Source organism: Rhinopithecus roxellana, chromosome 15 (genome assembly GCF_007565055.1).
Source record: "Rhinopithecus roxellana isolate Shanxi Qingling chromosome 15, ASM756505v1, whole genome shotgun sequence".
NCBI lineage: Eukaryota > Metazoa > Chordata > Mammalia > Primates > Cercopithecidae > Rhinopithecus > Rhinopithecus roxellana.
The window spans coordinates 43,530,635-43,543,130 of NC_044563.1; the positions used below are offsets into that span (position 1 = coordinate 43,530,635).

The 12,496-nt window shown below is 39.1% G+C and overlaps 1 protein-coding gene across 2 annotated transcripts in view; it reads left to right on the forward strand.

Moving 5' to 3' along the window:
* Positions 1-200: 200 nt before the first annotated feature.
* Positions 201-12,496, forward strand: part of CTSC (cathepsin C) — a 39,981-nt gene continuing 27,685 nt past the window's right edge. The window contains exons 1-4 of one of the 2 annotated variants that reach the window (XM_010357225.2): positions 210-487; positions 2,405-2,550; positions 9,219-9,303; positions 10,950-11,316. In XM_010357225.2, coding sequence (XP_010355527.1) covers positions 316-487; positions 2,405-2,550; positions 9,219-9,303; positions 10,950-10,960 — 414 coding nt within the window. In that variant the 5' untranslated portion in view covers positions 210-315 and the 3' untranslated portion in view covers positions 10,961-11,316. Of the gene's footprint in view, positions 488-2,404; positions 2,551-9,218; positions 9,304-10,949; positions 11,317-12,496 lie in introns of those variants that run through there. The other variant, XM_010357222.2, reaches the window with a different exon arrangement.

The window sequence follows — 12,496 nt, forward strand, 5'->3', positions numbered from 1 at the left end:
CCTGGCCGTGCAAAATTCTGAAAAGTCCCTCGGAAAAAAAAAAAAAAAAAAAAAAAATCTGTCCCTGGGCCCTTCCCTGGTTCTGGATCCAGTTGCAGCCAAGTGAGGGGCGGCGCGCGCTCCCAAGTCCCCGCTTCAGGGGCGGGCACGCTCCTGGCGCCCAACCCCCAATTCCCGGCTGCTCAGTGTCCCCGCCCCCGGGTTTCCGCGCCGGCGTAGCTATTTCAAGGCGCGCGCCGGGCGGTGGACTCACCGCTAGCCCGCAGCGCTCGGCTTCCTGCTAACTCTTCACCTCCTCTCTCAGCTCCCAGCAGCATGGGTGTTGGGCCAGCCTCGCTGCTCGCCGCCCTCCTGCTGCTTCTTTCCGGCGACCGCGCCGTGCGCTGCGACACACCTGCCAACTGCACCTATCTTGACCTGCTGGGCACCTGGGTCTTCCAGGTGGGCTCCAGCGGTTCCCAGCGCGATGTCAACTGCTCGGTTATGGGTAAGCCGCCGACTCGGCAGTCCTCCGGGTCGTCCTTTCTGCCCTTGAGCCCCTAACGCAGCGCCATGCTAACTACAGCTTGCCCCCAGGCAGACGCTTGTGGGTGGCCAGAGCATCTTGACTGGATTCGGGGACCCTTGGTGACATTCTTCTCCACTAGGCCTGCGAAACTAAAGTTCATCTGCTGAGAACTTCTAACTCCACACTTTCTTGGTTATCTTGGGGACTCAACACTTTTATCAAGAACTTTTTTTTTTATCTCTCCTGCTTAATTTTGTTTGGTTTGAGAGAGACTTGGGAATTGCAATCTTTTGATTCTACAGTCCGATCTGGCAGCGTTATTTTTAAAATTTATTTTTATTTTCATTTTTTATTGCTATTGTGCTCGTGAAGACAGATGAGCTCAAAGACCCTCGAGGATATAGCAGGAAGTTTTCTCTTTTTGTTAGTTGCTGGGAAAGGGACTTTCTGCCTGGCAATTTTGGTTTGAGCGTGTATTGATGAGTACTAGAAAACGTCTAGTACCACTCTGAATTGTTTCATGCATTGCAGGGAGGTAAAAATTTAAAAAAAAATAATAACAGAAAATTTAACTCTGAGCCTAGTAATTAGAAATGCCCAGAGTCATGCACAATGCCTGGCTCATGGAAGTCTCTCAATAAATACCTAGTGTTTGAACATACTGGAGATATTCCATATGCCTTCGGATAACGTGGTTACCCTTAGAAAAAAGAAGGGGGTGGGGTGGAAAAAAGACAGACAATCACTGGTCAGAAGAGTCACACTGTGGTCTACCCAAATCCTCTTACAGCCTGTGACTTCTGCAGAGTCAGTAAAAAATCAGCTATAATTTTCTTGTCAGCAGAACAAAGATTGTTAAGTCATTTGTTACCAAAGAAAGACCTTTTTAACTGACTATATAGCATTTCATAATCCTGAGCATTATAACCTTTTTTTTTTTTTTTTTTTTTTTTTTTTTTTTGGTAGAACAGCGTCTGGCTGTCCCCCAGGCTGGAGTGCAGTGGCGCGATCTCGGCTCACTGCAACCTCCGCCTCCCAGGTTCAAGCCATTCTCCTGCCTCAGTTTTCCAAGTAGCTGGGATTACAGGCGCCGCCACGATAGATCATTTTGTGTCTTCTCCTGGGCTTAGCACATTGTCCTCCTTAGGATCTGATAGCTAGTCTGTTTATTTATCTTTTTGTTGTCATACCTTTTATTCTTGCATTTCCCACTTTTGACTAGCATTTTGCCTTCTCTCCGTTTCTGGAAGCTTGTAATTTTCAACATTCCCCATTTCTCCTTTTCTTCAGTGGCAAAATTTCTTCAGTGTTGTGATGCTCTGGAAAGGTACTGTACTTTTTGGGGTATCCTTGCCTGCTGGGCTGCATAGCGTATCTCTCCTTTTTGAGACAAGGTCTCACTGTGTTGCCCAGGTTGGAGTGCAGTTGTACAATCGTAGCTCACTGCAGCCTCCAACTCCTGGGCTCACAATCCTCCCACCTCAGCCTCAGCCTCTCAAATAGCTGGGACTACAGACTTGCACCGCCATAACCAGCTAATTTGTAAAAAGTATTTTTGTAGAGACAGGGTCTCACTATGTTGTCCAAACTTGAAGTCCTGACCTCAGCCCCCCCAAGGGGTTGGATTACAGCGGTGAGCCACTGCTCCTGCCTGCACTGTCTCAAAGTTTGAGAGCCTAACTGTGTCACAGTCTTGCCTGGGAGCAGGAACTGTTTGAGTCAACAAGATGGAGCCTCTGGTTTCTTCACTAGGCAGACTGTGCTCAAACTGGGTAGCATGAAAGGAAAGCAGCACAATTATAATTGAAATTGGGGGATTCTTTCCCCTATTGAAATCCAAATCATTTTCCTTTATTGTGCCTTTTTTTTTTTTTTTTTTTTTTTTTTTTTCTTTAGGACCACCAGAAAAAAAAGTAGTAGTGCACCTTCAGAAGCTGGATACAGCATATGATGACCTTGGCAATTCTGGCCATTTCACCATCATTTACAATCAAGGCTTTGAGATTGTGTTGAATGACTACAAGTGGTTTGCCTTTTTTAAGGTTAGTTTGTTGGAAGTTGGATTTACGTTTTCAATGATTTGATATCTGAAACCTCTTCTGATTAGTAGACCCTCAGAATTTTAATTTTAGATTAAGAAGATAACCGGAATTGACACCACTCTTCCCAAGAGTAGTGATTGGTAGAATTTTGCCATTTTATTTAAAATTATGATTTTAGTAGGTTTAAGAAGTACCAGCTCTACATTTGAATATGTATAAATTACGTGTAAAATTTACATTTTGGTAAGTATGACTAAATTCTTAATTTATTTTCATTACCACCACTTTATTTCTAAATGTTGCCATAGTCATTTGGCTTTGTTCTGAATCTATAGGAAAGATACAGAGATCACCACTTTATTTCTAAATGTTGCCATAGTCATTTGGCTTTGTTCTGAATCTATAGGAAAGATACAGAGATTACACATTTTGTTTTCTTGCCATTATTATGCTATCCTTCCTATCACTACCTGTTGGCTGTGAGAGATTGGCCTAAATGATTTGTTATCCTAAATATACTAAATATATTGAGTAATTTTTTCTTCTGAACTAAGAGAACCTAGGAGTTACTCCCTTAGGCTGGTTAAAGTAAAAGGTAGCCAAGTCAATCTAGCTTGTTTCCTTCTCTCACTAGGAAAGAACTGCTGTTCATTCTCATAACACACTACTTCCAATTGCAAACATACTCAGGGTTAAAATAGTTTAGCACAAATTGCAGCCCATTTCATTTGTTCTTCTCAAGCTGGAACTTTTCTTGTAAGCTAAATATTAAATGGTTCAAGTAAATTGGAAACATAAGCCTGAAACTAGGCGTTTCTTATTATACATAGAGTATAAATACAGACAGACTTTTTCATGGCGAAAGGTTTACAGCCCTTAAAACATCTGGAAAGAAGTGGGAAAGTAGCGAATGACTGTTAAGTATGATAAAAGACAAAGCACCAACAAAGGCCTAGTTCTAAACTTGTTATAATTTCTCGTGGGAGTTGTGGTTTGTCACGAGGTTATGGCGGTCCAAGCAAGTTTACCATATTTTTTAGAATAATAACTCCCAGAAATATTTTTAAAATAAGGACCTTTCTTTAATATGGAAAAAAAAAAAAAGATAAAAGGAAATAGAGGGGAAGAGGTTGCCTCTCCTCAACTGGGTTTGCTGGTATGATATGCAGCTGGTGGAAACCAATTTGTCCATGCTGGTTGCTGATGGCCAACAGTCCACTGAATTAGTGGAAACCCATGGTTAACCAGTTGTTAACTATTTTTAGTATCATTTCCAGATGCTATGCATTTTTTTGTAAAAATATACTTAGTATCTATATAAATTTTAAAAATTGTAATGTATATGTGGTATATTTAACCTGAAAATAATCTTTGGTATATATGTTGATGAGCCTAGGCCTTTGCAGACCTCTTACAGTTACTCTGTCACAGCCCTTCAAAAGTTATTTGACTTCAGATTAAGAATCAATTGCCTGTGGAATTCATGTGCAAAGAAAGAGATATTCAAGGCAATTGTTATCGTGTACCATAAACCTTGTCCATAATTTTCTGTCATTTTCTTTTCCTCTGTCTCTATCTCTTCTTGTTTGACACACAATAGACACTTAGTCAATTTATTACAAAAGGAATGAATGAAGTGGAATTCAGTTGAGAAATAGGTTAAATAAATTATTTAGGAGATGAGCAGATATAAATAGACAAGTACATAGTTTATTCTTTTGACTTAGGAAACTTCATTCTTAAATTCTGCAGAATTGGAAAAACTGGTGGGGAAACTTCTAAAATCATTATTTAATTACCAGAGATGTAATAGATATAGACAAACGCAGTTTTCTTCTATTATATTTTTATCAGTTTGTTCTTAGCTTAAATAATAGTCCAAAGCTGGTAGAGACAGAGGGAATTAGCTGGTGACTGAATGAGGAATTATATCACTTTACGTATTTCTTGTGAATCACGGTGTAAGCACATTTGGTGTTTTACCATAGCCTCAGAACATTAGTCACATTAGGTCAATAGAAAATCACTTTTTAAAGCCAAATGAAGTTATGTGTGTTCCTAACCATAAGTTGGAAAGAGTTAACATATATGCTATTGGAGGTTAGAACCCTGCCTAATCCTATGGTTCTGGATGGCATTGGTCAAATCCTTATTCTTTCATTAGGAATAACAATAGGAAAAATACTCCTGCCCTACTGATTTCAGGATATGTATGTTTTAAAGTGCCCATTTGACAGAACCATTATCAAGGCTATGTTTTGTTTTTCTACAGAATAATCAACCACCCTGGTCAGTAGTTAGGTCTTATGACAAGGACTATAATTTCCTTAGGCAGAGTAGAATATAATAGGTACTTGTTTTTGAAACTTGATATAATCAGATAGTTCCAGATAAACGTAGTTTGCAAAGTAATAAAATACCATGTTATTTTAGTAAATCCAACTGTAAGAGTGATAGGAAGTAGAGTTTAAAAACTTAAGAAAGATATTAAGATGGAGTTGACTTTGAATAATAAAGTCATCCACTGTTGGTGGGTGACATTTATTAATACAGAAAATTTACAGATTTTACCACAAGCATCAGGGTATTTCCTGCAGCTGGGGAAACTGTGCTTGAAAGGACACGTAAATCAAGAAAAACACACTCCCATTTAATAAGTAATGCATGTAAGAATTGTTCCTACAGAATTAGAAAGCATCTTTTACATTAAAATTTATTTTTGTAAAAGGAGAAAACATCAAAACTTGAGTAGTGTTTGCTATTCAATTTTAAGAGTCTTACATAAACGAAAACATACTCAACCTACTGCCATTACAGAAATATTTGACAAATTTTTGCCGTGCTTACCTGCCATCATTGTTGTTATCCTACAAATCATTTGGATTTTCATACCTCTCCACTGACTCATGGAACCCTACCACTTGTTTTGTTTTACCTTCTTTATACATGCTTCAGATATGCTTGAAGTAGATTGTTTCTTATTGTTCTTGCTGCTCGAGTTTGTTGAGTAGTTGGTACATGCAGAGTATTTGTATGTTACGATATATATAGGTTTTGTCCATGGTTCCTGGCTCATAATTCACTCCCAATACCCTTCTTACAGAAACCAGAATCTCTCTCTCTCTCTGATCTTCTCCTAGCCTCCTTTCATCTGCCCACTGCGGGACTCTAATCTGATTGCGGGTTCCAAAACCCTCATACCAGAGAATATTCTGCCCCATACTATAGCAGAAGGAACACTGCACAGAGATACCAAGAAGAATCTGAACAGACAGGTCTTGTTGGGATTAGATCATGCCCTTTTAATCTGATTACATTTCAACATGGTTATCCATGCTTTAATCATGTGTATTCAATGAACACTCCATAAAAGCCCAAGAACAGATCTGAGGGAATTCTGGAGTGCTAAACACGTAGGGTCTGACAGGAAGGTGAAGAACTCATCATGCTAGAAGGGTGATCCCTCCCAACTCCACGGGGACAGAAGCTCCTGTGCCTGGGACCCTTCCAGACCTTGCCCTATGTATCTCTTCAAGTGTCTATGTATTTATGTCCTTTCAAATATCCTTTGTAATAAATCATAAATGTGTTTCCCTGAGTTTTGTATGTCACTCTGTCAAATTAATTGAACCCAAAGAAGGGGTTATGGGAACCCTAATTTGAAGCCAGTCTGTCAGAAGTTCTGGAGGCCTGGACTTGAGACTGGTGTCTGAAGTGGGCAGGCAGTCTTGGGGACTAAGCCCTCAACCTGTGAGGTCTGAAACTATCTCCTGGTGGGTAGCATTGGAGTTGAACTGGAGGGCACTGAGCTGGTGTCTGCTGCAGAATTGATTGCTTGCTTGCTGGTGGGGAGAACTTCCTACATATTTTGGGGTCACTGAAGTCTTTTGTATTGATTGTTGTTGCTGACTGAGAGAATAGGAAAAAGCACGTTGAGTAGTTTTTCCACACCACAGCATTCTTTTAGGCTCCTGCTTTTACCTTCTGCTTCCCTCAGCATCCTGCATCTCACCAGGAGAGACACAGCTTCTTCCTAGTTCTCGGCATTCCACTTCGGAATCAATCGTGATACCAGTAGCTCCTATTGCTAGAAACTTGCTTTATTAAGTTCTCCTTATTCAGCGCTCATCTGAAAGAGAAACATTTTTTATGATTTGAGATTTCTAAGCCAATTTAAAACTTGGTTTTAACAGCTTGAGAAATTGGGGGTAGAGTAGGGATGGAGATATGTATATTTGCTTGTGACTTCAAGCTAGATAAAAGTTTGGAAGGAATAAAACTTTGACATCTAAAGTTTTTGCATAGTTTGAGTTGAGCAGGAGGTTCTAGGTATGTTTTTAAAATATTTTTTTCAGCTGGGCACGGTGACTCATGCCTGTAATCCCAGCACTTTGGGAGGCTGAGGCGGGCGATCACCTAAGGTCAGGAGTTCGAGACTAGTCTGGCCAACATAAAGAAACCCATCTCTACTAAAAATACAAAAATTAGCTGGGTGTGGTGACACACACCTGTAATCCCAGCTACTCAGGAGGTTGAGGTAGGAGAATTGCTTGAACCCAGGAGGCAGAGGTTGCGGTGAGCCAAGGTCACACCATTGCACTCCAGCCTGGGTGACACAGTGAGACTCCGGCTCAAAATAATAATAATTAAAAGAAAAAAAAGAAAGATTTTTTTCTTACTCAGCATCCTCCAGGCATTTTATTATAGCACTTTATGTGAGTTACATATTACATTTAGGGCCCACTCAGGTGGGTATCTAAGCATTTGAAATAACCTTATGTAAACTAATGAGTAATTAGGCCTGTGGCAAGATGGAAACATTCTTAGAGGCGTTCAAATTCAAATTTCCTTTAAAACACTGGGCTGGCCAAAAAGACAATACTATCTACAGGCCAGTTTCTAAGATTATCAGATTTTAGTAGCATTTACTATTTCATTGTACTTGGCACACTTTAGCAAATTTGCACTTCTTAAAAGTACCTGCAGGTAACCTGTATAAAAACACAGTGCAGGCTGGTTGTCTCATGCCTGTAATTCCAGCATGTTGGGTGGCTGAGAAGTTGGAGACTAGCCTGGCCAACGTGGTGAAACCTCATCTCCACTAAAAATACAAAAATTAGCCAGGCATAGCGGTGCACACCTGTAGACCCAGTTACTTGGGGTCTGAGGCAGTAGAATCGTTTGAACGCTGGAGACAGAGCTTGCAGTGAGCTGAGATTGTACCACTGCTCTCCATCCTGGGTGACAGCGTGAGACTCTGTTTCTAAACAAAACAAAACACACACACACACAATGTAACAACACAAAACACAATACTGTGAAAATGCTTAATTATGTCTGACTTTACATGGTGGGTGGATAATGTGATTATTTTTTCTTCTTTATGTTCTCATGTACTTTGTTCATTTTTAATGATGATTATGTGTAAAGCTCCTCTGTACAGCATCCTCTCCACCAAATTGCCCAGAAACAGGAAGTCCTATAAAACAAACTAAGCTCCAAAAGTGACCTGTTGAATAGGCCTTTTTTTTAAACGGAGTCTAGGTCTGTTGCCCAGGCCCTCACTCCTTCCACCTCCTGGGTTTAAGAGATTCTCCTTCCTCAGCCTCCAGAGTAGATTGGATTGCAGGCGCCCGCCATCATGCCCAGCTAATTTTTGTATTTTTAGTAGAGATGGGGTTTCACCATGTTGACCGGGCTGGTCTTGACCTTCTGACCTCAAGTGATCCGCCTGCCTGGACCTCCCAAAGTGCTGGGATTACAGGTGTGAGCCACGCCGCCCCGCGCCCCCCCCCCGCCCGCCAGCCTGAATAGGCTTTCTAACCTTTTACTCTTTCTCATTTTACTTCTTCTGAGGCAGTAAAAGAAACTGACTGTAAAAGGGAGCAGTAGAGAAGGAACTCAGATTTTATTTTGAAGATTAAGCTACTCAAGGGCTGAGGAAACACTTAGAGGGGAACTAGACTCATTATGGCTGGAAATTTTATTTGGTGATAGTGAAGAAAATCTTAGTGCTTTCTAATTGAACTCTTGTTTGGAGCCCTCCAATCTTAATAGAACTACAGCTAAAAAATAGTACACGCCTATAGTCTCAGCTACTAAGGAGGCTAGGGCAGAAGAATCGCTTGAACCTGGGAGGCGGAGGTTGCAGTGATCTAACATTGTGCCACTGCATTTCCTGGGTGACAGAGTAAGACACTGTCTCAAAAACAAAACTAAACAAACAGAAACAAGAACTCTATGTTGAGAAATCCATACTAGAGGATTTAATTGCTTACTTTGTATGCTAATGATTAATAAATTTCAAACTTATCACATAGCTAGAAATATCGCCTGTGTTTCTACACTAAAGAATTTGGGAATGTTGTGCCATTTTTTCATTGAGGCTTCTGGGTTCATTATTAAGATATAACAATTTTAGAAGACTTGTTGAGATAGATATACTTTTTAAAATATAGATTCAATGTATCGAGCTCAGCATTTTGTCTTTTTTTTTTTTTTTTTTTTTTTTCTTAAGCAACTTTGGGTTTACTTGTAAGAGTATTTCAATGGAGGGAAAGTATCAGAAGTTTAGCACTGAGTGCATGCCTAACTATTTTATGTCTTCTTTCATGATGATGCTTAATCGCAACATAATGACTCAGTTTACCATTGTAAACTCTTCGTAGGATGTCACTGATTTTATCAGTCATTTGTTCATGCAGCTGGGAACTGTGGGGATATATGATTTGCCACATCTGAGGAACAAACTGGGTGAGCTCCATTGAAAAATTTCTAACTTTCTTATTAAAAGCAAGCTTCCCCACTTCCTGGTGGCTTATGCAAATTAATGCCTATTTATTCATCAGAGGGAGACTGGAGAGATTATAGTTTTCTTATGAATTTCTTGCTTGAGCCTGCTTGTCTGCTATTTCTAACTTGTCTATACTGTTTTATGTGAGTAATTTTCTGCTTTATTATGTTCTGTTTTCACATGTCAAATCAGCTCTCCCAAGAATGATACTTGTAACATAAGTAGTCATGAACTGAAAAGGGTAAAGACCCAGCTAAGAAAAAGGTTGACTCAAGTTCAGTTCACATTTGTAAAGTAGTTATGCTGCCTTAGGTTGCTTATTCTTTTCTTGAAAAGAATCCCTCAAGAGAGAAACATGTGAGGCCACAGCAGCTTAGATCTGTCTTCCACAGAGAAGGTGGCTTTTACAGAGAAATTGACATACTCATCACTTATCTCTGAGAGACGTGACCCAGCTTTTTTAAAACTGGCTTCTATTAAGAATGTAGACTATTCACTGAGGAGAAGAGAATCTTATTCACTCTTTACATTCTCTTCACATTTTCAGAGTAGATGTTTAATCATTGCTCACACTGGATCCATAAATGTCTAAAATTCTGATGAAAAATAGGTGATTAGAGAATAAAATCAATAGAGACTTGCCCTTCCTTGCATTTTAACATAATATTCTTTCCCCTTTTCCTTCCTCTGTTACTTGGCTCTTAAATGCTGGAAGTGAGATATGAAAAAGGGAACTGGGGACAAGTATTGAAAACACCCTAGGTTTATCTTATATCAGCATTTTCCAAACATTGTAATGGACCAGCCAGGTAGGAATTGCTCATCTGTTGTTTCGCTTTATCTTGTTAAACTTCAGCAATGTTCCATACAGCCACTAATAAAGATCAAAGTGAGCATTAGAGTTGAAATTAATAAGCTGTTTCTTCTCAGTTCTTTCCGGTAGTTGAATAAATATAGAATGTATTAGTTTTCTTTGTTTCACAACTTCTCAGAATCTGTAATATATTGTATGGTAGTAGCTTAGGAGGAAGATACAATAGGAAACTTTTCCCAGATAGGTTCACCATTTTTTTTTTCCCACACACACACACACACAAAAGCTGTTCTCAAAACGCAGTTTACAAAATTTTATCCTTAACTCTTCACTCTTTTTCCTAGTTAGGGAGACAGCTCCACCAGTAGAAAAGATAAACCCTGATAATTTATTGTGTAAATGGGAGAGTCTAGTACCTAGTCATATGCATTCAGGCAGCACTGAGCCTAAATTAAAGTTTGTAAGGTATACATGTCAATGTATCTAAGTTACTATATTTAGCCTGTTTCTTAAGTATATTTCAAAAACATATTCGTTTTTTTCAGTGGCAGTTACCTTCAAATGCATGTGCTTCTAAATCATGTTGGTTGCATGTGTAATACATGTCGCTTAAGCATTTAGCTTCAGAATGGCATCTTTCTCGTGAATGTCTTAACATTTACAAAAAAATACCAGGATCTCAAATATTAGTGCTGGTATTTTTTTTTCTTAAAGAAATTGATATGATTAAATATTATTAAGAGACAATATGATCCTTGTTGGCTTATAACCCTAGTTTTTATTGTCTTGTAGTTATTAAATAGAGCATCTGTTGAGGGACTCTTTTAAAACCACAGCCATGAACAGACGTTGGGGCTAAGAGACACAGCAACTTGCGACAGTGTGGACCTACCTGTAGCAGCTAGCAAAGGCCTCTAGCAGCTACAGTCCCTTCTGGAGTCTTTGTTTGCATGTAAAATGCAAAGGAGTCCTGATGACCTACCTCCAAGGCAACTGCCCTCCTGAACATTCTCTTGGAAAACAGTAAACATCATTTCGGAATGCGAACAACCAGAGACTACACAGGAGAAAGGAAAAAAAAAAAAAAAAATTCCGGAAGATGCAAAATCTTGGATGGCTTCACCGTTCAGCCTTTTAATAAAAGGAACAATATACAACACATTGTTCTTTTTCTCTTTTGAAATCCCTTCTATTACAGTGATTTTTTTCTAAGATGTCAGGATTTGAAATGTATGTTTTGTTTTATTCACAGCGTAAATTTTATTCACAGTTTAACTGTCTCTGCCTAGGTGTCTTTCCTTTCTCTAATTACCCTGAGGAACCCAAAAGCCTATTTTCAGGAGAAAGTAAGGCCCTTGGATCTCTTGAGATTCACAGATGTAAGTTATTGAAGGGAAGATGGTCCTATGGAGGACATATTTAAAGAAGGGAAAAAAGAGGCTTTCTCAGATATGTCAGACTGCTAGAGTATACTTCTACAGATTATAGACCTCCAGTACCTCTGGCCAGAAAGATGGTATTGTAAACACCTTTTTTTTTTTTCTTTTCTTTTCTTTTTTCATTAGGTACAAGCTTTGTGCTAAGAAGTTCACATACTATAAGCTATAAAAATTCTGTAAAGTAGATGTTACTAATTCCATTTTATAGATAGAGAAAATTAATCTCTTACAGTGCTAAGCTCACAGAGTTTCTAACTGTAAAATGCTAGAGCTTGTCTTTCAGGTCTAAAGACTTCCTTGGGGCTAAATAGTGAAAAAAGCCATTTCACAAATAAGTTAATGGTATTTAGAGGCATATTTGAATCTCCTGGTAAATTACAGTCTGTGAGCATCATGAATATTAGTTGAATGTTGCAGGGGCTCATGTTTAAGAGAAGAATTGCCTTGAAGCTTAGGTTTCCTTAGCTATTAGGTTACTGACTTTCTTGCCTAAACCAGGGTTTTTTCATTGAAGACTAAAACTTATCTTCTCCTTCCCTTTGTAGTTTTGTAAATTGGTGGAAGAGTTTTGTAAACTTCAAATTAAGTACAAACTAAGTGTCCTAGTCAAATTTACTCATCTTAATTACACTATTGTTCACACTGATTACTATCTTCTAGCTCTTTCCTGCCAAATAATAGACTTGTTTCCTGCTTGTTGGTTTAGATCTGACTTCTTTCAGCTTTGGTAAGCCTGAAATTATGGGGTTATGTTTAATTCATATTGTCTGGGTGGACTTTCCTCTTGCATTTCTGCTTGAAGAATTTTTCTCTAGAGAGTAGTATGTCATCCTTACTCTGTTGATTCAGATGACTCTTTGTACCATCTGAGAGGTATACTGTTCTGCTATTCTGAGAAGA